The sequence below is a fragment of the Arvicola amphibius genome, chromosome 1, assembly GCF_903992535.2.
Source record: "Arvicola amphibius chromosome 1, mArvAmp1.2, whole genome shotgun sequence".
NCBI classification, from domain to species: domain Eukaryota; kingdom Metazoa; phylum Chordata; class Mammalia; order Rodentia; family Cricetidae; genus Arvicola; species Arvicola amphibius.
In genome coordinates this window covers 84,120,926-84,146,281 of record NC_052047.1, presented here as the reverse complement: position 1 = coordinate 84,146,281, position 25,356 = coordinate 84,120,926, and the positions used below count along the sequence as shown (strand labels likewise).

Genomic DNA, 25,356 nt, shown 5'->3' with positions numbered 1-25,356 from the left:
GTCTCTCAATCACTGAGTCATCTCCCCACACTAGATTCTTGTGACTAAATTTAGTTTACTATGTTTGAGTTAATTATTCCAGAGACATGTGAAGTTGGTGTCATGATTGGTTTTGGTTTTTGTCAACTTGACACAAGCTAGAGTTATCTAAGATGAACTTTGGCTGAGTAATGCCTCCCTCAGATGGCCTTTCTGCAGGCCAGTAGGGCATTTTCTTGATTATTATAATTGATGTGGAAAGGCTCAGCCCACTTGGTACAGTGCCATGCTGGGCAGGTGGTCCTGAGGTGTGTGAGAGAGAAGGCAGAGCTGCATTCCTGGGGAGGGGGGCTCTTGGCCTTGAGTCCCTGCCCCTGCAGGGCAGTGAGTGACGGAGTGTGACCCAGAACAGCTCATTGTGGCAAGAAGCTGCAATGGAGAGATGACTGTTTCAGTAGTTCTGGGCACAAACTTTTGCTTAATAAACATTTTATTAATAATATAAATTAGTAATGTAAACAAATAAATTAGTAATATAAATAAGACCAGAAGAAGGAATTTTTGTAAAGATTTATTTTGTTATATATGTATGGGTGTTTTTGCTCACACCATGTATCTGTGCCTGAGGAGTCAGAAGAGGACACAGGATCCCCTGGAACTGGAGTTATGGATAGCCATGAGCCACCACATGGGTGCTGGATGAACCTGGGTCCTCTGCAAGAATAAGTGCTCTTAACTGCTGAGTCATCTCTTCAGCCCCCAAAGGAGAAAAAACTTAAAAGATGAGGGAGAAAAAGATTTAGATATTCTACCTCTGATGCTCCAAATGATGTATAGTTTATGACTTTTAAGAAGTACACATATATAGGGAAATAAGTGGTTATATAGGGAAATAAGTGGTTAAGGACTTTTTTGGGTGGTCACTTTGTTAATGTTATGCTGTGCTGCATGTACAATCTCTCCTTCTATTAAAATCCATACGTGGAGATTTGTATTATATCAGGGCAATATAAAAGATATGAAAAAAAGGCAGGTTTCTGTTGTAGGCAGCCGCTTGTTTTATCCTGGCTGCTCAGCCCAGAAATAACCACACAGAAACTGTATTATTTAAATCACTGCTTGTCTATTAGCTTTAGCTTCTCAATTGCTGATCTCTTACATCTTAATTTAACTCATTTCTAATTAATCTGTGTATTGCCAAGTGGCTGTGGCTTATCGGCAAGGTTCCGTCTGGCGTCTGTCTCCGGCAGGGCTACATGGCTTCTCCTAACTCCACCTTCTTTCTCCCAGCATCCAGTTTAGTTTTCCCTGCCTAGCTCTACTCTGCCCTATCATAGGCCAATGCAGATTCTTTATTCATCAACCAATAAAAGCAATCAATGCACATACAGAAGGACTTCCTACATCAGGTTTCTTTTTGGAATTTCAAATGATTTACACCAAACCAAAATGAACCATTCTGAGAGAACCAACATCTCCAATGTCCTGTAAGTAAACAGATAAAAATAATTAAGCCACGTTCAGAGTAAAATACCAACTTAACATTCATATCTTTATTATTATTTTTAAGTATTTTAAGACAGTGAAATGAAATAAAAATGTGCTGTGCTTATGTAAGTGGACCTTCATGTTTATATTACTCAGTGGCTACAATTTTCATAGCTATTTATAAAAATGAATCAGAACTAATGCATGAGGCATAAAAGGGGATGGAGGATGGACAGGGTGAGACTGTGGAGCATCAGCTGCTTCCAGCAACAGGCATCATTTGTGACTCCGCCTCAGCGTGCTTTCAAGTTTCCTAGAACACACACTTCTCTTTGGTGCACGTATGTGGGGCGTATGCAGGGTGTGCACATGTGTGTATATGCACATGAGGAGGCCTGCAGTTGACAGCAGCTGCTTCCCCCAATGCTCCCCACTTCCATTATCGAGGCAGGGTCTCTCGCTGATCTTACAGTTTGCCAAATCTGGCTAATGTATCTGTTCAACTTGCCCCTGGGATCCCTCTCATTGTCTCCTAAGTGGTGAGATTATGTGACCCTCATGCCTGCCTGGCTTTTATGTGGTCTCTGAGGATCTGAACTCAGGTCACCATGCTTGCTGGCCAGGTGCTTTAGCCACTGGGCCTCTCCTCAGACCTAACTAACATGTCTGTCCAAATCTTGCCTTTATTTTAACTGTTTGTTTGTGACATTTAAAGTCATAGGTCACAAAACAGTAAAGGTTATATGCCTTTTTGTTTTATGAAGGTGTAAAGAAATACCATGAGAATCCCATCTTTCTTCAACTTGTTTTCTTTTCATGGCTCCCCTCCAACCTTACTAACTTCAGAGCAAAGATTTTATGACAGAAGTCTAAAATTAAAGCTGCTTGAAGATAAGATACGGATGGGCAATTGTACTTGAAAATAAACAGTGGGAATGTTTTTTGAAAAATACTGTAGGCTACTTGATATTGAAATAACAAAGACATGGAGTAGGATTGTAGCACTCACCAGCTCCTGTCAGAATTGAACATATTGTTCTTAAAATTCAGGTGGAAATAATTTATTTTAAAATAATTTGAGGTAGGGATATTTAAAAATGATTTTTGAGTGTCATAGAATGTTTGTCTAGCATGTGCTAGGAGCACCGTGAATGGGCGGGGGGTTAAGTTCTATATTAAAGTCCTTTCGACTAAGGGAAGCTGTTCATAGACTGCATTTATACTTGGCTGCTGGAAGACCAGGTTGCTTCCCTAAGAAGTTCTGTGTGCTTTGACTGTTTCTTTCCCCCTTCTCTTCCCTTTTCTTTTTTCTCTATTTCCTTCCTTCCCCTCTCCTGTTCTTTCTCCCCAGTGATTCTAGGGTTTCCTTAGAAATTTTTTTCTTCTTCTGAAGTTCTTGCTTTAAAATCCATCTGGTTCTTAAAAACTTAACTTTAGGACAGAGGTTCTCAACCTTCCTAATGCTGCGATCCTTTAATACAATTCCTCATGTTGTGGTGTCCCCACCCATAAAATTCTCATCATTGTTACTTCATAACTGTAATTTTGCTGTTCTGAACTGTAATGTAAATATTTGTTTTTCAGTGCTCTTAGGTGATCCCTGTGAAAGGGTCTCAATTTCTAAAGGGTTGGGACCCACAGGTTGAGAACCACTGCTTTTGGCCATTAATTGGTACCTGTTTTACCTTAGGCAGATGCATTGAAGATTAACAAAATAAGGTATTTTATATTTGATAATTTAACATTATTAAGAGTAAAGAATACTCATTAAATACAATTTAGAAAATGCAAATATATGGTTAAGATATATTTTTTCAGTACCTTTCCACATATGTTTTAATAAATGAAATTATTTTAAACACACACACACACACATACACGTCATGTTGGGGACTGAATCCTGGGAAACACTCTACCACTAAACTATTTCCTCAGCTGGAATTTGGATGCATGATCTTTGATTTTAACGTCTTGAGTTTTATTCCATCAAGTACTATTGCTTAACCATTCCTTTTAAATTAAGTTTATGTGGTTTCTACTTACTTCTTTTTATAAATAACCCTGTGATGAATGTTCTTAGTCATGGACCTTTCCTGTGCTTACTGTTACTTCTCACTCTGAAGAAACTCTGTGGAGAGAGGACTTAAGGCTGATGACGTTTTAGCCCCTGATAAAAATGGGAGACTTGGTGGTTTTCTTTGTTTCTTTGTTATATAAGCTGCAGTTGCAGCAAGGTTGACCTCGACTTTATTGAGACTGCTAACCCTTGACTGAATGATAGTGCATGTTAATTCTTGTAGTAACTTATAAAAACAAAAGGGTGTACTGGGTTTCTCAACTGATTTCTACATATGACTAAGTACCTGCCAAGCACCATGGCTGTCACCCAGTGTGGGGGAGACCAGCTCACTTTTCCTTTCATGCACCCAGACTTTGCTAAGTAGATTCAACAGCGTGGTAAGAGCTGCATTGCTACAGCTGAATTTGGACCTCCTGCCAGTTGATGCAGTGGTTTTCCTTGAATGGCCTTGTCTTTTTATGTCAGATTTTCTATGTTACCAACAGTGTCTCATGGTATTTTTGATCTAACCAGCACCAGTTTCCAGGAGGAGCAAATTTGGAGCCGGAGAATGAAATGAGTATGGGTTTGGACAGGTGTTACACCTGGGATGTTATCTAGTCAGAGTTACACATTCTCCTTCTTGCACCTGTTAGTTGTTTGGCAAACACTATGTAATTTCATGCTTGCTCTTAACAGCAAGACAGTGGCCAAACTAGCCATATGGCCTTAAGAAAGTTACAGCTTTGTGTGGCAGTAAACCTCCCATAGTCCATGCTGGTTTCAAACTCAGCTAAGGCTGGTCTTAAATTTCTGCGTTCCCTGCCTCTAATTCCCAAGTGCTGGGATTACAGGTGTTCACTACCACACCTGGCACAAGCCAGAAGTTACAACAAATGATGACTTTCAGAGCTAAGAGAACAGCTTCTGAGGGGTCAATCCTCTCCAGGGACTAAAGTTAGTCTTGGCTGTAAGTGTCTTAACCTGCTAAGTCATCTTGTCAGTCAAGCTACAAGCTCTTAAAGATTTACTTTATTTTGAGACCGGTCCTACAATGTAGCCCAGGTAGACCTTAAACTCATGGCAATTAGTTTGCCTCATTACTCTGAACCTCAGTCCAGAAAATTTATGGATAATTATGCACCTCCAATCTACCTTCCATCATGGCAAGGCCTGAAAGTCAAAACGATATATATCCAAGTTCCCCTTCAAAACACTTTTACACTTCAAAATAGCTTGCAAAAATATCCAAGCATATATGAAATCAATGTTTTTATGATAACTGAATTTTTATTGGAACACAAGGGTATTTTTTGGTAAACTGTCAGAGTAAAGCAGCTGTAACAACAGTATCATCTACAAAGCCTAAATATTTTCTATTTGGCCCTTCATGGGAAATGTTAGATGATCCCTGCTCTAAACACTGATAAATAAAAGAATCATTTTTTTCTGCTTTTTATAAGCTTCCTGTCATAGAAATTAACTTGCTGAAGAAAACCATTCAGAATTCCTATCATTAGAAACAGTATAATTTGTAATACATATTAGTTAATAAATGAATAGAACTAGGTGTAGGATGTGCATGCATGAACACCGAGTCATCATGACTATCCACCTTCCTTCTGCTCTGCACATCCCTCCCAGTATCCAGCAACCCTTCTATTTTGGGGCCATCCTCCTATTTATTCATTTTACTAACCAGTAGAGTAGTTTGGCTCAAAATGGCAAAAATGCCAAGTTGAGAAACCCCAGTCTGGAGCTGCACTATTGTCGTGTCCAGCTTCATTCTTTTTGAGCTGGGCAACGGTGGGAATTAATCCCAGAATCCCAGGTATTTACATGGTGCTAAGCAGCCTCACCCACAGAGCACCCGTGGGAGCTAGACCTTCACCCAAAACACTCGAGACTGGTGTCAGCCATGAGAAAATGTATAATTACTACTGCAATTTTATTTCTTGTTGGATATATCAAATTGAAGTTGGAAAAGAGGTGATAAAAATGTGGAAAAATCATTATTCCTATGGTGTAGATGTGGTTTGTCCCCTAAGGGCTGATTTGCTGGAAGCATTAGCAGGTTGTAGGAACCTGTAAGAGTAAGGCTCAGTGACAGTGACAAGCCACTGGAGACCTGCTCTCCACAGGAACTCGTGCTGTACTTGCAGAGTAAGGGAGCAAGCCTAACCCCATCTCCCATGTCTGTCTTGTCTTTCAGCTTCTTCACATACACTCCTGCCATTGAGATACTGTGTTCCACGAAGCCCTTGTCAGATGCTGAACTGATGGGGCTACCCAACCCTGTACTTTCAGCTTCCATACTGTGGCTTAAAATCTATTCTTTATAAAGTACATAGCCTTAGGCATTTCATTCTAGTGAAAGGATATAGTCCGTTATGGTACAAGAAAATATGCATGTTTATATTGAAGCACTATTTAGAACAGACAAGTTAGGCAACAGCCAGGTATTCATTCACAGATACATAGATAATAAAAGTGTGATAGGAACTTTACTAAACTATAAAAGGAATGAAATTATGTAATTAATGAAGAAATGGATGGAACAGGAGGTCATCAACGATGACCATGTTCTCTCTAGTGGAGTCTAATCTGTAAACATAATATGTCTGTTCATAGTTATGTATTATATAAACATTGAAGTAGATGACTAGGGAGAGGACTAATTAGAGGGGGTGGAAATAAGGGAATAAATATGGTCAAAGTATATAGTATCCTCAAGTGAGAATGTCTTTACAAAACAACAGACTCTAGTCTCTCTCTCTCTCCCTCTCTCTCTCTCTCTCTCTCTCTCTCTCTCTCTCTCTCTCACACACACACACACACACACACATACACACACTATGTCTCAGAGTTTGGTCCCTGGGATCTGCACACTGTAATGCGCCCTCTGACCTCTACATATACACTATAGCAATGCATGCCATTGTCCATGCCCTCACACACAAAATAAACAAATGCAAAGCTCCATTTCTAAAAGAAATTGCAAATAAAGATTTTAAGTATATATCTAAATATATACTGTATCAGTTTCTCTAAGTTTCAGCAAACTGAATGTAGATTATTCCTGCATATTCATTGGAGTATAGACTGCTTTCCTCCTAATTCCAGATCTAAACAATAATGTCAATAAAGGTCTGACTATAAAGAGGCTGGCTGACCCAAGTAGATCTAGCTCCTGTAAATGAAGCTCTTGGGAAGATGAGGAAGAAGCACTGCCCTGAGGTTGAGGCCACTTTGGGCTACAGAGTGAGCTCCACTGACCTAGGGCTACGGAGTGAGTTTAAAAATAAAAATAAAAATAAAACGAACAATAACAACAAAAAATGCAAAAACGTAAACTGAAGTAATGATGTTGATGATTACTATTATTAGGACAGTTACAGACAATTAACAAATTTTTACCACACTCATTCAGAAAATAATTGCATGACAATCCTATGGGGCATGTGGACTCATATCTGTTTTACAGATGAACTCAAGGCTTAAGGAAATGAAAATGGTTTATCTGAAATGATGCCATTAATGTAGCCATCATTCATAATGATGCCTTACAAATGAGTTAGTTCATGGCCTTTTGCGGACTATTTGTAATACTATGAAGTTTTTTTTTTTCTTACATGACATTTTTTTCTTTTGGAGTTGATGAACTCCAAAGGATATTAGAGACATAATACAGAGAGGGGCTTAGGACTACTTGACAGAAGTGATATTTTATATGCATCTCTTATAAAACTATATGAATGAAAGGCATTAGATACATTTCTCTGTCAAGTCTTTCTAGGTCTTCTGTGTACTTTCAGCCATTACTAGCGGAAGAGTGATTTACACAGACACTCAGATACAGATTGCTGCTGTATTACTTGGCCCACAACCTATTAATTTCTGACTGTGGATGAATTAAGAGGGAGTTTTACTAAAAATAAAACACTAAGTAGTTCTCTAGAAACTGTAAATATAGTCTGGCTAACACAGGCCAACAGACAGCATGCAGTTAAGCAAGTGGTACAGTTTCTCACGGACGCTTTACCTGTCCCCTGAAGTCTTCTTTCAGTCCTCCTAAAATGAGATCACAATATTAATGACTGAAAATCAATAACTAATCACAAATAAATTAAAATGTTGAAAACGTTAGAAAAATAACAGCCAGATTGTAACTACTGTAAGACTGCCAATCACAAGAGAAGAATCAGTCCTTTGGACTTGGAAAACTTTCCGTGTCCATGGTCAATTAGAGTGGAGGATGCCCACATCGTTCCTTTCACTGTGTAGCCCTGGCTGTCCTGGAACTAGCTCTTGTAGACCAGGCCGGCCTCAAACTCACAGAGATCCACCTGCCTCTGCCTCCCGAGTGCCGGGATTAAAGGCGTGCACCACCACAACCCTGGTACCACTTTCAGGGAGTCTCTTACACAGTTGCTTTAGTTACATATTTACTATGTACATGTGTACTTTCTTGCTATTCTGAACAAGAGCCAAACTACTTCCCAGAGATCCTGAGAGCAAGAGTACTTATTGTAAGCTCCAGGCTTACCACATCTGTTCCACATGAAAGTTTGCTAGAAACACGGACTCAAGGGTCCTACTCTAGACCTACCGAATTAGAGCCAGGATTTTAACAATCATTAAAGGATGCTTTTGTTTTAATCAGATAATCCATCCTTTTCTATCCTATCAGCCAGCAGCAATCTCTCACTCACTAGAAAGGCTTAGGCTTCTCATCGCTAGCCTACAGACGCTCCTGAAATGACCGCACCACTCCCGTTGTCCTCCGTGGGACCTGAGTTAATTACCTTCTGCGTCTGAGATGGTGGTCACCGAAGAGTCAGTGCGCATCTTCCCTTCCTGCTCATTCCCTCTCTCAGTCGCCTGTCTGTCAGGTGGATGGCTTTTAAGTGAAAAAAAATAAGGGTAGGTATGTTACAGAAAGAACTCCATAATGCTTAGTATAGTGAGAATATTAAATATGTTCAAGCTTCTGAATATTTTAAAAACATAAATTCACAAAATTTCTAGGAATTATATCACTAAAATATCATTATGTTAAAAAGAAAGTATCTTTCTTTTCTAAAATATTACTATTTTAACAAGATCTCACTGTGTGGCCCTGACTTGCCTACAACTCACTCTGTAGACCAGGCTGGCCTTGAACACCAAGAAATCCACCTGCCTCTATTGGGATTAGAGGCATGTGTCACCATACCCATCCAACACTTTATTTTTAATGAGTTCTTTTTGCAGTTCTGGGGATCAAGGTCAGGATCCAGCGCTTCACAGGCAACATCCTAACAGTGGGGTATGCCCCTAGCTCCCACTTTTCATGTATATTGGTAACATTCAACCCCAGCTACATTCCCCGCCCCTCCTCCCTCTTACAGACCCTTCTCTCCTTACAGATGCCCCTCCTACTTTCACATTTCGTTTTTGTTATTAAATCTAGGTTCCACATGAAGTATTTGCACTTCTGAGTCTGGCTTTTCTAGTAAAGATTTTGATGTCCCATTTTCTTATAAATGACACAGTTTCATCCTTTATGGTGGAAAGCCACTTTTAGTTATTCTGAAATTAAATATTTATGTCCCCTATATCCTGATGTTTCCTCTAGGCTCACCTGCCAGTTCTTTACTTTCCTGGTTTCTGCTCTGGGTCACACGCTCACACCTGAAGACCTGGAGCTAGGAACCACAGGTGAGGGAGAACGTGGAGCTAGGAACCACAGGTGAGGGAGAACGTGGAGCTAGGAACCACAGGTGAGGGAGAACGTGGAGCTAGGAACCACAGGTGAGGGAGAACGTGGAGCTAGGAACCACAGGTGAGGGAGAACGTGGAGCTAGGAACCACAGGTGAGGGAGAACGTGGAGCTAGGAACCACAGGTGAGGGAGAACGTGGAGCTAGGAACCACAGGTGAGGGAGAACGTGGAGCTAGGAACCACAGGTGAGGGAGAACGTGGAGCTAGGAACCACAGGTGAGGGAGAACGAGTGGCGTTTGTCTTTCTGAGTCCGAATTATCTCACGCAACAAGATCTTCTCTAGTTCCATCCGTTTGTCTGCAAATTTCATAATTTCAGTTTTCTTTACAAATGAATAGTATTTCGTTATGTACCACATTTTCATTATTCATTTGTGAGCTGACGGACATTTAGGTTGTTTACATTCCCTAGCTATTGTGAACAGAGCCGCGGTGAATACAGCTGCTCAAGTGTCTCTGGAGTGGGCTATCAAGGTCTTTAGCGTTTGTCAAGTGGTGTTAGAGTAGGGTCATATTGTGGATTTTAGTTTTACTTTTGTGGATTCTCCATATTGATTTTCAGAGTGGCTGCACCAATTTGCATTTCCACCAACAGTGAATAAGGGTTCCTTCCCCTACCTGTTCCTCCAGCACTTGTCAGTTGTTTTGTTGATCTCTGACCTTCTGACTGGGGTAAGACAAAGTCGTATTTAGTTAGATTTGCCTTTCCCTAATTGCTAAGGATGATGAAGAGTATTTGAGGTATTTCTTGGCCATTCCTGTGTCTTCATTTGAGAGCTCTCTGTTCAGATCCATAGCCCACTGTTTGAATGGGTTTTTTGCATCTGTTTTTGAGTTCTTTATATAGTTTTGATATTAATCCTCTATCAGATGAATAACAGAAGAGAGTCTCTCTCGTTCTACTCATATGATTGTTTCCTTTGCCTGCATATGGTTTGCAAATATTTTATTGAGGATTTCTGCATCTATATGTCTTAGTTACTAATTTTATTGCTATGATAAAACACTATGACCATAAGACCCCTTTCTTATAGCATCCATGGGCCAAGGGATGGCCCCGCCCACAGTAAGCTGGGCCTCCTATATCAATCATCAATCAAGAAAATGCATCACAGCTTTGCCCATGGGCCAGTCTGGTGGGTATACTTTCTCAGCTGAAGTTCTCTCCTTCCAAATGACTTTGGCCTTGTGTCAACTGACAGAAAACTAGCCACCACATATGTTCATCAGGGATAGTGGCTCTCTTTTGGTTAGCTGACCCAAGGATCTGTCATTCTTGTTTATGTTCTCAAAGAACCAGCTCTTATATTTGTTGATTATTTGAATTGTTTGTTTCTAGTTCATTAATTTTTCCTCTTATTTTATTAACTTTTGGTGTTTACTGGGTTTGGATTTGGTTCTTGTTTTTCCAAATTCTTGGGTTGTATCAAAAAATCATTTATTTATGCTCTTTCTGATTTTATAATGAAGGCACCTAAAATTATAAATTTCCCACATAGGATGTCTTTTAATATATCACAAAGTTTTTGTTATGTTGACTTTTCATTTCTTTTATTTACAGGATTTCAAAAAAACCTCTCTCTTGATTTCTTTTTGACCCACTCATTATTTAACAATGAGTTGTTCGATCTCCAGGAGTTTGTATACTTACTAGAGATTTGCTTGCTGTTGATTTTAAGTTTTACTTCATTATGGTCAAATAGTATACACAAAGTTATTCCTACTTTTCTGTTAGGATTTTTGTGTCCTGGGATGTGATCTATTTTAGAGAAGGTCCCATAGTCTCCTAAATAGAATTTATAGTCTTTGGTGTTTGGTGGAATATTCTGTAGATATTTGTTAAATCCTTTTGATGTCTGATGTTTGATGTCAGTTAATTCTGATGTTTCTTGTTTTTTTTTTCTTCTAGATGACCTGTCTATGAGAGGAAATGGTGTATCAAAATCACCTACTATCATTGACTTGGTAATCTATGTCTTTAACTCCAGTCATACCCTCTGAGTAAAACTGGATGAAGTAATTTGGTCCATACATGCTTAGGACTTTAATGTCTTCTTGATCCCTCTTTTCCTTGACTAGGATGGAGTGTCCTTTATCTCTTTTGATTAGTTTTTGCTTGAAGTTTATTTTGTCTGATTATTAGAATAGCAATGCCTGTTTGCTTTCTGGTCTCCAGTATTTTCTGGAATACTTTTATTGTAGTATTCTTTTACATCCTTTCACTGATCTCTCAATGGCAATTCTGAAAGTCAGAGGGTAGAGAGATAGACTCCAAGTTATGCAGGACCGCAGCTGCCAACCTAACCACTGTACCCCATGACATCTACCATGGCTGATGGAGAAATTTGCGGTGACACAAACATGCTGAATTCCTTTCCACCAAACCAGCCCTACAGAGAATACTGGAAGCAAAACTTCAAGTCAAAGACAAGTTGCCTCTTGGGGCAACTGTAGTTTGATAAGAAAATTTTCTTTTCATGCAATCTAGAACAGGTGTAAGAGGAACAACAATTAGAAGGTCACCACCTCACAATCTCTGACAAAATAATATCTAAGAAAACTTGACCCATGATTTCAACTGTGAAGGTAAAAGAAGCTGATGGGGCACTTTACAGTGGGGAGGGCCAGGGGTCAGGCTCAGGCCCACAGAGACTAAGCCTTCTCTCCTCGTCTCAGGTGCACAGTGTGTCTGATAAGAAACACACGAAGCCTGTCTACCGTAGAGCAACAGGCAATAGGGAAGGAAGGCCTGTAAGGAGAAGGATTACATGGCAGTGACAGGCTGTTTGGGTCTCTGGCTCCCTTTAGGGAGATTACAGTGTACATACATACAAAATACACACACACACATACACACATGTGCCATTTCAGTGCCAGTTCAGCTGTAAGCTGTACATGAAAAAGCAAACCCACAGACTCTACTTTAAATTGTTATGTCTGTATATGCGTGGAACTATCTTTCTGAGGTTATTTTCGACCTTCTGTAGTCTCTCCCCAGAAGTCTAACTTCTTAAGTTATGCTGGAAATACAAAAGCTAATTTATTCAGTGCTTCTTGAGGTATTAAAGCCACAAAGAGTAACTTCCCTTTCATAATAAACTTTAGTGGGTCAGAAAAAGAATGAAGAAATATACCAGGTTAGGCTGGGAGGAAAAACGGGAATATTTTTAGTTTCGTTCTCCAGTGTCCACTCTCTTTCTTACATTGTTTTTTACTTAAAAAATTGTAATTACACTCATTTATTTGTATATATTTGTGTGCTTGAGCACACATGCCAAGGTATGTATGGGGAAGTCAAGGCCAGCTTTGTGTTTGCTCCTTCCAGCCTGGGGCATGGTGGGCAGCAGGCTACAGACTTGGGGGCAGGTGTCTTTCTCTGAGCCATCATTCTGGCCCCAGTCTTGAGTTATCCTCATGCTTCGGCCACGGGTGCCCATTGCCATACTGGGCCTCTCACAGTAGCCTGTACAGCTTAAAAAAACATGCTGCCTTTAATTCAGTCAAAATCTGTAAAAACCTTTCGGTTGCAATGAATTGATGACATATTTTCATTTTTATGTTTTAAAACGGGCTTATGATTGACTATAACTTTGGGAGCATGTTTAAAATTGGCTAGCTTTAGTCATAGGCCAAACTTAGAAAACTCTATCTCCTGAGAATTTCCAGTGTGATAGGCAGCCCCTATAAAGCAGCTAGTGGGCAGGTTATGGACGCAGCCAGGTCTGTCTAATGTCCTTACAAGCTCAGCTACAGGAAACGCTCAATAGAAACTGCATTTATCTTGGTTTAAGATGCAAAAATGGACTTTGTAGACATATGCCGTATGTTCCTGTTTCATGCCAAGTTAGCAAGAATTACGACTGAGATGGGCAAACAAGGTCACCTTAGTCTGAGCCAAATTAGACAACAGGATAATTGTCAGGTTTGCTGTTGGCAGGGCCATTTGTTTTGAGCCAATCTTCCTGAATGATCGGCTGTAATTTCTTTCCTGGTTAGTCCATTGGCAGGCATTCTGTTGACAATTTCTTTGTTTTGTAAACACTGACATTTCCCTCAGTTACATTGTTTCCAGGCACACAGCAGATCTTGAATAAAAGAGTATTTTTGTTTGTTCCAACTTTAAGAAAACTTGCACAGATATGAGTCAATAAAAATCAATGAGGACAAATTTAACTTTTAATTAGGTAGCATTTCATTTGAAATAAATAAAGCTTGCCTGAAGATCAGTGTAAAGCAGCCAGACTAGTCAACCATACAGGCTAGGCAGTGGTGGTACCCGCCTTTAATCCCAGCACTGGAGAGGAATATAAAACCGGAGGAGACAGGTTTCAGCCCAGTCTCAATGTGAGGATTCGTGGAGGTAGGATTGCCCATTTTTGGTCTGACATAGAGGTAAGAGCCAGTGGCTAGCTGCTTTGCTTTTCTGATCTTCAGGTTGAACCCCAGTATCTGTCTCTGGGTTTTTATATTATTTGCTAAAAGTCATAATAAATAGAAATAAACTAACCAGCAACCAACCGAATTTATGAGTGTAAATATCTGGGTGGATAAATTTTCTGAGGGAACTAGAAAAGTTGACTTAGTTCAATCCTTCCTTCCTTCCTTCCTTCCTTCCTTCCTTCCTTCCTTCCTTCCTTCCTTCTTTCCTTCCTTCCTTCCTTCCTCTCCCTCCCTCCCTCCCTCCCTCCTTCCCTCCCTCCTTTCAAGACAGGGTTTCTCTGTAGTTTGGAGTCTGTCCTTGAAACTAGCTCTTGTAGACCAGGCTGGCCTCAAACTTACAGAGATCCGCCTTTCTCTGCCTCCCGCGTGCTGGGGTTAAGGGTGAGCACCACCACCACCCATCTGGCTTAGTTCAATTGTAACTAGTCTAGATAGCACTGGAGCTAAGGGACTTCTTTTCCTTAGTCCTAGTACCAGTACATACTGTCTTTTCACCCCACAGGAAGCTTCTAAAGTGTGCTTCAAGTTATGTAACTATGTTTTAGTGGCCAAGTCATAGTTATGAAAAACCAATAATTTGATTACTGACATAGAATGACTAAAGTCTCAGCCAGATCAGAAAAATAACTCTTTGAATACTGTCTTGGTTATGCTGACTGACGTAGGTGGCACCATTCCCTGGGTTTAAGCCAGAACTGAGTAGACATTACTAGCTGGTCAGTGAGCATCCATGTATTCTCTCTGCCTATGACTGGATGTGACCAGATGCTTCCAGTCCTTGCCTTTCCTTTTCCACAATGATGGGCTGTGATCAGGAACTGTAAACCCAAGAAACCTTTCCTCAAGTTGCCTTTGTGTTGCTACTGATGTTGGTGGAAATATTCTCAGATTCCCCCCACTATATGTAGTGTTGGCCATCTTCGTGGTCTATATAGCCTGTATGCTAAGATCTGCCTCTTTTATTCTTGGTTGCTTCAGCAAGCTTTTCCCGGAAGGAGTCTGAATTTTGTCAAGTCTTTTCTGTGTCTTCTGAGATAACATTCTTCTTGTCCTTGAGTCTGTTTACAGGATGTAGTATATTTACTAATAATGTATATGTTGAACCATCACTGGAATACTGGAATGACGCTAGTTTGTGGTGGATGGTCTAAAATTTGAGTATTTTGTGTGTGTGTGTGTGTGTGTGTGTGTGTGAACATGCCACACTGCACGAGGAAGCCAGAGGACAACTTGGGGGAGCAGATTCTCTTCTCCCACCATGTGGGCCCTGTGGCATCATACAAAGTGCCTGTCCCCACTCCGCCACCTCACTGGTACTCTTTCCTCTGTTTTAAAGACTTTTACTTTTCAGACAAGGTTTCACAGAGCCCACACTCACTGTACATCTCAGGGTGACCTTGACCTTCTGACCCTCCTGCTTGGACCCCCCCCCAAGTGCTTGCCCACCATAACCAGTGTCTGCAGCACTGAGGGTCAAGCCTAGGTTATCATGCATACTAAGCAAAGAGTACCAACCAAGCTGCACCCCCAGGCCTGAATTATCATTCTGTTGTATTTTTTAAAACCTTGATTTATTTTTATAAGCATTTTACATGCGTGTATATAAGCACACTGGTGGAAGCCACAGAAGGGTACAGGAATCCCTGAACCTAGAGTCACAGATGTTGCGACCTGCCATGCAGGTGACGGGAACTGTACCTGGCCCTCTCCACGCAGCAATTGTTCTCCATTACTGAGCTGGCTTGCCAGCTTCTGCTGATGCCCTTGGGAATTTTTCTGCATGCATTTTATTGAGAAGTTTTGCACTGTGTGCATGAGGGAGTGTGGCCTATAGTTTCCTTTGTTCTATTGTGCCTTTTTCTGCTTTTGTTATCGCTATAATACTGGTGTGTAAAGAGTCTGAGCACATTCCTTCCTTCTGTATTTCCCAGAATCCTTTGGGGAAACACTGGTGCTAGTTCCTCAGTGATCTTCTGGAATCCAGCCGTGAACCTGTCTGGGTCTGAACATTCTTAATGGGAGGTATCATATTACTGCTTCAACCGCATTGCTTGTAATAAATCTGCTTAAGATATTTATTTCAGAACTTTTTCTTGGTAAGTCCTAAGTCTTTACAAATTCATTGATTCCTTTACAATTTTCTACTTTATCTTATTTTTTGAATTTTATTGGCATCTATTGTAACCTCTCTGTTTTCATCTCTACTTTTCTTAATTTGGATTGTAGCTCTCTTGGCTACTTTAGCTAAAAGTTTGTTAAAAATTATTTTTTAAAACAATTAATTGTTTTATTGATTTTTTTGTGGGATTTTGTTTTTGTGTCCATTTCTATCTAGATGTTATTTCTTTCCATCACCTAACTTGTTCTTGTTTTCTTCCAAGACCCTAAGGTTCATCATTTGGTTATTTATTTAAAATTGTTTTGATTTTTTTTCCTTTTTGCCCCCTCTCAAGACAGAGTGTCTGTAGGCCTGGCTCTCCTGGAACTCATTCTGTAGAGCAGGCTGGCCTCAAACTCACAGAAATCTGAAGGCCTTTGACTCCTGAAGGCTGGAATTAAAGGTGTGTTCCACCACCTGGCCTGATTTTTTTTTAATGGAACGATGTATAGATATACATTTCTCAGGACTCTTTTCATTGTATCTACAGGCTTTTGTATATGTTTTCACTTTCATTAGATTCTAGGAATGTTTTAAATTTTATTTTACTATGAAACCCATTCATTATTCAGTGTTTCTCAATCTCCATGAATTTGTGTGTATACTCCATAATTTTTCAATTTATTTCTATTTTATTTCACTGTGGTCATATAGAATAAAAGAAAATATTATTTTTCCTAGGACTTGTTTTGTATCCTATGATAGGATCTATTTTATATAGCATTTCATGAGCTGCTGAGAGGACTGTGTATTCCGCAGTGTTTGGAATTTCTGCAGAGGTCTAAACTCACTTGATCTATGATGTCATTGGCTCCGATATTTTTCTTTGTGGTCAGGGTGACCTGTGTATTGACAGGAGTGCAGCACTAGAGGCACGCATTCTTACTGATGGGGTTAACGTACACTGTCATACCTAACAGCTTAACAGGTTTGGGTGTACCCATGCCTGCCCATTTAGAGTCGCGCTGGCATCTTGATAGAGTGCCCTTATTCAGTTTGAAGTGGCTTTGTTTAGTCTGACTTACTTTGGTTTTTAGTTATTGTGACACCTATTTGCTTCTTCCTTCCGCTCGCTGGGAATTCCTCTCTCTGAGCTCCCACCTCACGACTCTGTCTGTCTTTGATGATGAGGTATATTTCTTGGAGGCAACAAATAGAAAAAACCCCAAACAAAAGAATCTATGTCTTTTTTTTTCAGGCAGGGTCTCACTTTATAGCACTAGCTGTCCTGGAACTTGCTATGTAGACCAGGCTGCACCAAACTCTCAGAGCTTAGCTCCCTTTGCTGGGACTAAGGGTGTGTGTTCCCATGCCTGGATGATTCTGCCTTTTGATTTAATCTGCTGGCTTGTGCCTTTTTATTGAGGAAATCTAAACCAGTAATATTCAAAGAATAGGCACAGTTTGAAAATATAATGGTGAAACACAAAAGACCAGCCTCTGCTTTCCAGTCACTTCGAGAGAACACTGGTAATACTGTGTTCACATATTAGTATTCCGGGAGACGGCAAGAGCCAAGCGTCCTGGCTAATATCACACCGATGGAGACAAACAACAGAGACAAGAAGCGGGCAGGGCGGTCCCGTGGGACGCAAGGTGGAAGAAGGAAGAAAAGGGACGTCGGAAGGTAACCTGAAGCCATCCCAGCTCCCAGCAGGCTGAGAGTCAGACCCTTTCAAACCAGGTCGGATATGCCTTGGGGAAGTCTATCAAATGGAAAATTCGACCGGAAATAATAATAAAGACAGGGAAAGTGGTGGGGCAGAGGGCAGGGCAGGGCGGCTGGCCTGGAATAAGGGCGTTGGGTGGAGTGAAGCAGAGTGAAGCTGGAGAGAGCTGACAGGGCGCAGTCTGGTGGCTCTCGCCTGCTGCTGCTGCGGCTCTGACATCAGTCCCTTCCCAGGCTCCTAGATGCCAGGACAACCCTGGGACGCCTTTGCAGGCTGGGTCACATGTGCTGACCCCGTCAATGGGCACCTCTTGGGTCTCGGCACAGATGTCGGTCCTGTTTTCACGGTGCAGGCTGAAGTGTTGGCCCTGTCCCTTCCCTGTGCCCAGTGCACACTCTTGGGGGCTCGATCCATATTTCCACATAGACTCTGCCTTCAACCAGGTTTCTCCCTCACAGACCACTTCCTAGAGTTCTGATGCAAAACTCCCTTTCCATATTCTAGAGGAATTCTCCCAGCCAGGTGTTAGCATACAGTCCCATGACAGCTGTTCTGGGTTGCCACAGCATGTGGTTCATGGATGGTGGAGCCACAAGCTGCGAGGTCAGTGGGAGCCTTTTTTTTTAATGGCTTCCAGGATACCTACAGAGATGGCTCAGCCCTTAGGGCACAAGCTGCTCTTGCCTCAGCATTTGGTTCCTAGCACCCACACAGTGGCTCACAATCTTCTAACTCCAGTTCCAAGATCCAGCACCCTCTTCTGGCCTCTGTGGATATGAGGTACATATATGGTACACTCATACACACACAGGCAAAACACTCATACACATCAAATAAGTAAATGTCTGTATATATTAAATTGATAGACAAAATTATACTGAATAAAACATACTTGAGGCCATTTCCTCTAATACCTAGAATGTGAAAAGGGCTCTCGCTCTCTACTCTTATTCAGTATTGAGATTGGAGTCTTGAAAATAGCAGTAAGATAATAGAAATAAACGGAAGAGATATAAGTAAGAAAACAAGACAAACAAGCTCCACTTGCAGATGACACGATACAAAAAGGATCCAGTGGACTCCACCAGAGGACCTCGGATCTGATGAGCTCCTGTCAGCGGAGTGCGGGGACACAAAGTCAACGTACAGACATCAGCCACACAGCTGTACTTGAAGCGTTGAACATGAATTACTTCTTTACATGGTAAACTCTCAGTTCAACATATTTTACCTGTTAGGAGGGCCACTGGGTATTTTCTGTTGAGTAGCATGCCTGTGCATGGAGCCAATGGAAGGAAGAGGATCTGGAAATGTGTTTTCTCCTTCGGGTGTTAGAGCTGGGCCAGCAAGAGCTTCATTCAGCGTGTCTCTTCTGTCCAAGGGCCCCAGGAGTTCTGTTTTATGTACAATAAGTAAGACATGAGAAAAATGAAAATACAGTTTCTTCTAACTAGTTTGTGACAAACAATTACGTGTGCAGTGCACCTTGACTTTTATTATCTGCTGTGTGGCGCGGGCGGGGCAGGGCGGGGGGCGGGGATGTTGGGGTTGGCAGTTCCTGTCTCTTCTGCCTATCTCAGCCAGGGGCACCAACATGAGTCTTCTCAACATCAAATTTGAAATTTCTTTTATACTTTGCCTATTCACAGTGCTTTGTCAACATAATTAATCATCTAATCTTTTCTTAATGTCACCCAATTGCCTAGCTATTTTCATTATTTTGGGTAATTATAAGAAATTAGTCTAATATATAGTACATAAATTTAAAAGGAAGGTCATTCGTAGACATTTTTGTGTATGTACACGTGCTTACATGAGTTTATGTGCACCGCATGTATGCAGGTGCCGGAGAAGGCAAGCACCAGATTCCCTAGAAGTGGAGTTACAGGCAGTTGTCAGCCCACTGATGAGGATGCCAGGAACCAAACCCAAGTGCTCTGCAAGGGCACACTCTCAACTGCTGAACCATCTCCCCAGCCCTCCCAAACATTTAAAAAAAATTTCTTTAGATAAGTATTATTTTAAAATTTTAAAGTAATTAGAATCTATGCATGTGCACGTGTGTGTATGTGTGTGTGTGTGTGTGTGTGTGCTGTATGAATGGAGGGCAGCATGTGGCAACTAACTCTTTCTTCCCAACAGGCCCCAAGAATCAAACTTAGGTCCTCAGGCTCAGTGGGAAGCACTTTGCTCCTATTTTTTTCTATTTTTGTTTATTTATTTTTGGTGGTTAGGGGAATCGAAACCAGGGCCTTGCAAACACTAGGGAAGCACTCTACCATGGATCTATACTCATCAGCCTTCTATAAGAATTTTAAAATGCACAGGAGGAGGTATATTTCCATGTTACAGACATGTGAAAATCAGCAGACAAACCTTAGTGCCGTACAGGAGATTAATCAGTGTGGCACACTGGAAAGACTACCAGAGGGTCCAGTATCCTTGTTCACCTGAGCACAGGCATGTGATGCTGGTCTGCACACAGTGAGAATGAGGGCGGACGGCAAGCAGTGTTATAGTTAAACATTGGGGCCAAGGCATTGTCTGGTTGATCATTGTCTCATCTTGATGTAGCAAGGGAGTCTGAAGTCCTCACTTGAGGGGAGAAGGTGGCTCTCAGGAGATGGTTGTTCCTCCTGTAGGTAGGGTCTCACCATCAGAATTCTCTCATAGGAGAGGTTGGGTCTGCAAGGCTTTGTTCTTCCTGGAATACATGGTGACTGCAGACTGAGGACAAGGCCTGGGGACCTCTAGGTCCCACTGTGCGGGGAAGAACTCTGAAAGGCTGTCAGTGAGGTGCCTAGGTCGCCCTCAGCACTGCTCCCTTAGCCCCGAGCCCAATGAGAGGGCTGGGTACCAGTTTCTAGGCAGGTGCTCCCGGTGAGCACCGTGCTGACATCAAGGAACAATCAAATAGAGACCTCACTCCCATCTTGCTTCCAGTAACTGTATGGGCCCAAGTGAGTGGTGAAGGCAAATTCAGTTTCTGAATGTCTGCTGCGGGGACTGTGAGCCATGTTGCTATGAACGAGATGATGCAGATATTTCTTTATGGCCCTGACGAAGTCATCATCAGACAAAACAGCATCGCATAAAATAATAAAAAGGCAACTGAACTGACCAAATTTTTTTTTTGAAAAAATGAAGCAATCTTCGGCTTTTTTTTCTTTCCCTTTTAAAAAGATAGGGTCTGACTGTGTAGTTCTGACTGGCCTGTGCTAGCCAATTCATTATATGGACCAGGCTGACCTCAGACCTGGAGGTCTGCCTGTCTCTGCTCCTGGGTTCTAAGATTAAAGGCTTGCACTGCATCCAGGCTCTCTGGCCCTTTTGTACATCTCCTGGGAACCAACTACTTATACCAGAGGTGAGCTCAAACACATGCTAGCTCTCTTTCTCTCTGCATGCGCGCGCGCGCACACACACACACACACACACACACACACACACACCAGGTAGCTTTGTTTGTAGTCTATTTATTTTCCCCCCACTTTCTTGGCTATTTATTTTTAAAAAGACATTTTCTCCCCTCAAGATTATAATGGACATGGTCACATCTAGAGAATGCTCTTAAAGCATTCATTAACACTGTGGCATGAATCCTAATTGGTCTTAATAATAAAAACCCAGAGTGAGATATTAGGGGGTGAAAGCTGAGAGATCAGAGAGGCAGAATAGCCAACCACTAGAGAGACCTTTTATCCCTACTGAATTCTCAGACCAAAAGGGTGATCTCCTCTCCTCAGACTGCATCTGAGCTCCTGTCTCCTCCTGCCTCATATTCCTTTCTCTGCCCAGCCATATCCCTTCTGTCTCCACCTCCCTAGTGCTGGGATCACTTTTGTGTGAGATCTGTTTCTCTTTTAGACTGGATCAATTTCAGGTAGTCCACTGTGGCCTTGAACTAACAGAGATCTGTCTGCTTCTGTCTCCTGTGTTCTGGGACCAAAGGTATGTGCCACCATTCCCTGGCTTCTAGTATCTTAGCTCTGCACTCTGATCTTTAGGCAAGCTATCACTACATTGACACCATAGAACTTGCTGATCCCTAACATTATATGCAGAAATATAAAACATAAATAAAAAATACACAGGATGAGGAATAAGGTCCCAAAGACAGGGTGCTTAGTCTTACTGCAATTTGATATGCCATGTTTTGTCGATATCCAGAGGGGAGGTGGGGGAAGGGATTAGGAAGAAAGGAGGAAACTGTGGCTGGGGTGTAAAATAAATAAATTAAAAAAGAAACTGCAGTCAGAATGTAAAATGACAGACAGATAGATAGATGATAGATAGATGATAGATAGATAGATAGATGATAGATAGATGATAGATAGATAGATAGATAGATAGATAGATAGATAGATAGATAGATAGATAGATAGATGATACATATTTTCATTCCTAAAGTACTTGAAAAAAGTCAGGGCCTGAGAAATTTTGGCTCATTTTTCCTCTCCTGTTGCAAATTCCCATTGCAGCAGTGGCGGGGCCATCAACTGTCATGGCGGGATAGAGGAATCCCTGGGCTTTTCTGGTTCACAGTGAGCGCATTATTCTGAGTTATTTTTGTACAAGATAGAAGGTAATGGCATAGCTTACAGTTTTGCATATGAATACAGTTTTCTGAGTGTCACTAACTGAACTTATGGAAAACGCACTGCCTTTCCCATTAGTGATCCCAATATCCTTGTTGAAAATTGTTTGACCACATACCTGAAAGTTTGTTTGTGGTCTCCACTCCACCTGGGGTTCCATTGGTCTGTGTGTGTACTTTTTGTCAAGTGTCAGTTTTGATTACCCCACCCTTGGAATCCAGAAGTGTAACGTATCTGACACTGTCCTTCTTCACGTCCCCCTTAACTGGGCAGTGCCCTTGGCAAGTCCATACAAGTTTCTAAGAAGAGCTGTCACGATGGCTCAGTAGGGGAAGTTGCTCACCACTGCGCCTGAAGACTGAGTCTGATCCCCAGAGCCCAGAGTGGGAGGGAGAAAACTGACACCCGCAGGTTGTCCTCAGACTCCTACATATACACTATGCAGCATGCACACAGATGTAAATGAAGAAATACAAACAAAAATTAAGATTTTTAGATCTGCAAAGTCACCATTGCCCTTGGACAGGACTTTCACTGACCAGCTGGTTGCCTTAGTGGTGTTGTTAATTTGTCAATATTTGTCTTCCAGTTCATTAATATGACATGAGTCTATACAAGTTGTACAGACCCAGATTTGAACCACCGGACTCAAGGGACCTTCCCATTTGTCTTCTAACTCTTGGGACCGCAGGTGTATGCTACCATACCTGCTCTCTACCTCCTTTCAGCAACGACTTTCAGAGTGCATGGCCTTTGCCACCCTGGCTAGGTGATTTTCCTCTTTTAGCCACCATGATGGATATACTGTTTTCTCACTACTTTTCAGAGCACCCCCTTGAAGCATGATAAATGTTGATTTGTCTCCTATCGCTTTATTGTATTTGCTTATTCTAACAATTTTTTCAATAAAATTTAAAATTAAAGAGTTTTCTTTATATAATAAGACCATTACTTAGCAAGCAGATCATTTACTTGTTTCTTTCAGATTTAGATTTTTTTCTTTTAAATCTCTTTGGCATAGTTAACCTGGCTAGGGAATTTCAGCACCTCATTAAATATAAAGACATCTTGGTTTTTTCTTTGTCCTATAGAAACAGCTTTCAGTCCTTCAAAATTGTATTATTTATCCTATTGTAGGTGTGTGTGTACCACGGTGCATACATGAAGGTCAGTCTTTCCACCACGTGGACTTTGGGAACAGAAGTCAGGCTGACAGGCTTGGTGGTGCCATCCCTCCAGCTCAGGCTGTCAGTCGTCAGCACCCAGTTTGCTGTAGGCTGTGAGTCTGTCACAAGTGGCCATTTCCCTTTACTCTGTTTGGCTGAGTGTTTTCTATCACGGAAAGGGGCTGGATTCTACACATGATATACTACTACTGGGAAGATCCTGAAGGTTTTGTCCCTTGTTCTGTTAATGTGACTGAGTAGCCTGACTTTCATTTGTTGAACCATTCTAGCTTTCCCGACATAAGCCCCATTTGGTCACTGTGTCTAATCTTGCTTTGCGGTGTCGAATTTGGTTTGCTAGCTTTTGTTAAGGACTTTTCAATCAGTACTAATCAGAAACACTGGCCAACAGTTTTCCGTGCCTTTGTATGACTCTGGCATTAGAAGAGTGCTGTCTTCTAAAACTGGCTCTGGGAAGTCCCTCCTCAGTTCTGGGAGGAGCTTAAAAAGGATGTTGGGAATTCCTCCCTAACTGGTAGAATTCCCCAGTGAGGCCCACAAGTCCTGGGCTTCTCTTTGTTGGAAGCTCTGGTTACTAATCCAGTTCACTATTGGCTGCTTGCTCTATTTATGATCTAGTTTAAGTAGGGCAGGGCAGCAGGCACTATGTAAGGCTGGAGAAGCACCCCCCTCTGTGCGGGGCATGATCCCTGGGGCATTTCTGATTTTCAGCAGAGCGGGTGCTCTGTCAGTTTTCTTGCTGGTTTTTGAAAGCTGCACCTTAGGTGTCATTAACTTTTTCTTTTGTTATTTGTGATTTTGTATTTTTTTATTTTTTTCTATGTTTTAATCTTATTTCCTTCTGCTTCCTTTGCTTTTAATTTGTTCTTTTAATGGTTTCCTCAGATATAAAGTTAGGATATTTGAGATTTTTCTTTTTTATGATGAATATCATAAATTCACACACTTTCCCTTGTCTCAAGAAGTTTTAGAATTTTCTTTGTGATTCCCTTTTTGGCTCATTATGTGTATTTCCAGTTTTTTTTTTTTTTTTGGTTTTTCGAGACAAGGTTTCTCTGTGGCTTTGGAGCCTGTCTTGGAACTAGCTCTTGTAGACCAGGCTGGTCTCGAACTCACAGAGATCCGCCTGCCTCTGCCTCCCGAGTGCTGGGATTAAAGGCGTGCGCCACCACCGCCCGGCTTGTATTTCCAGTTTTACTTCTAATAATTTTTGGTTTATTCCCACTGTGATCCAAAGATACTTTTTTTTTTTTGATTGTTGAGACGGTTTCTCTGGAGTTTTTGGTGCCTGTCCTGGAACTAGCTCTTATAGACCAGCCTGGCCTTGAACTCATGGAGATCCGCCTGCCTCTGCCTCCCGAGTGCTGGGATTAAAGGTGTGCACCACCACCGCTTGGCTGAAGATACTTTTATATGATAAAATATTTTATTAACAGACTTACTTAAGGGCTGGAGGGGTATCTCAGGGGTAGAGCACTCACCTACTATGCCTGAAACCCTGGTTTTGATACTCAACACAACAAAAGTTAAAAAAAAAAGAAAAAAAAGACTTATTTTATGACTTTATTTTTGTTAGTCTTGGAGAATGTTCCAGGGGCATTTGACAAAAATGTGTATTCTAATTGTATAAATAGTTTGCATATATCTGCTAAGTCTGCATCTATGGAATTACTGAATTCTCTATCCCTTATTAAAAACAAAAGAAACTATGAATTACTTAGAATTTTGTTTTAGTCTTTTTTCCTAGGACAAATATTTAAGATTATAGCCCATGTACCAAATTCATTTTATAGATGTTTACCTTATGGTATTTAATAGGGATTTTTAGTTATTTACCAATGCTAACTGGTGGAAGTTTTTCCTTAAATTTTCAAATTATTAGAAAGGTGATACATTCTTAGATGTGAAAAGTATATGAAATTCAAATTTCAGCGTCTAAATGAAGTCTTACTGGGGTGTAGCTGTCCTTGTTTATAATACAAAATGTCCACAGTGTTCACCTCAGTAGCAAAAC

The 25,356-nt window shown here is 41.2% G+C and overlaps 1 protein-coding gene across 3 annotated transcripts in view; it reads right to left on the bottom strand.

Moving 5' to 3' along the window:
• Positions 1-1,266: 1,266 nt before the first annotated feature.
• LOC119819887 (WD repeat containing planar cell polarity effector) overlaps positions 1,267-25,356 on the bottom strand; it is a 271,505-nt gene continuing 247,415 nt past the window's right edge. For 2 of the 3 annotated variants that reach the window (XM_038338112.1, XM_038338117.1), the window contains exons 15-18: positions 18,789-18,951; positions 8,332-8,426; positions 7,569-7,597; positions 1,267-1,464 (exon numbers count right to left, since the gene is read on the bottom strand). In XM_038338112.1, the coding sequence (XP_038194040.1) occupies positions 1,414-1,464; positions 7,569-7,597; positions 8,332-8,426; positions 18,789-18,951 (338 nt within the window). In that variant the 3' untranslated portion in view covers positions 1,267-1,413. The remainder of the gene's footprint in view (positions 1,465-7,568; positions 7,598-8,331; positions 8,427-18,788; positions 18,952-25,356) is intronic. The other variant, XR_005286302.1, reaches the window with a different exon arrangement.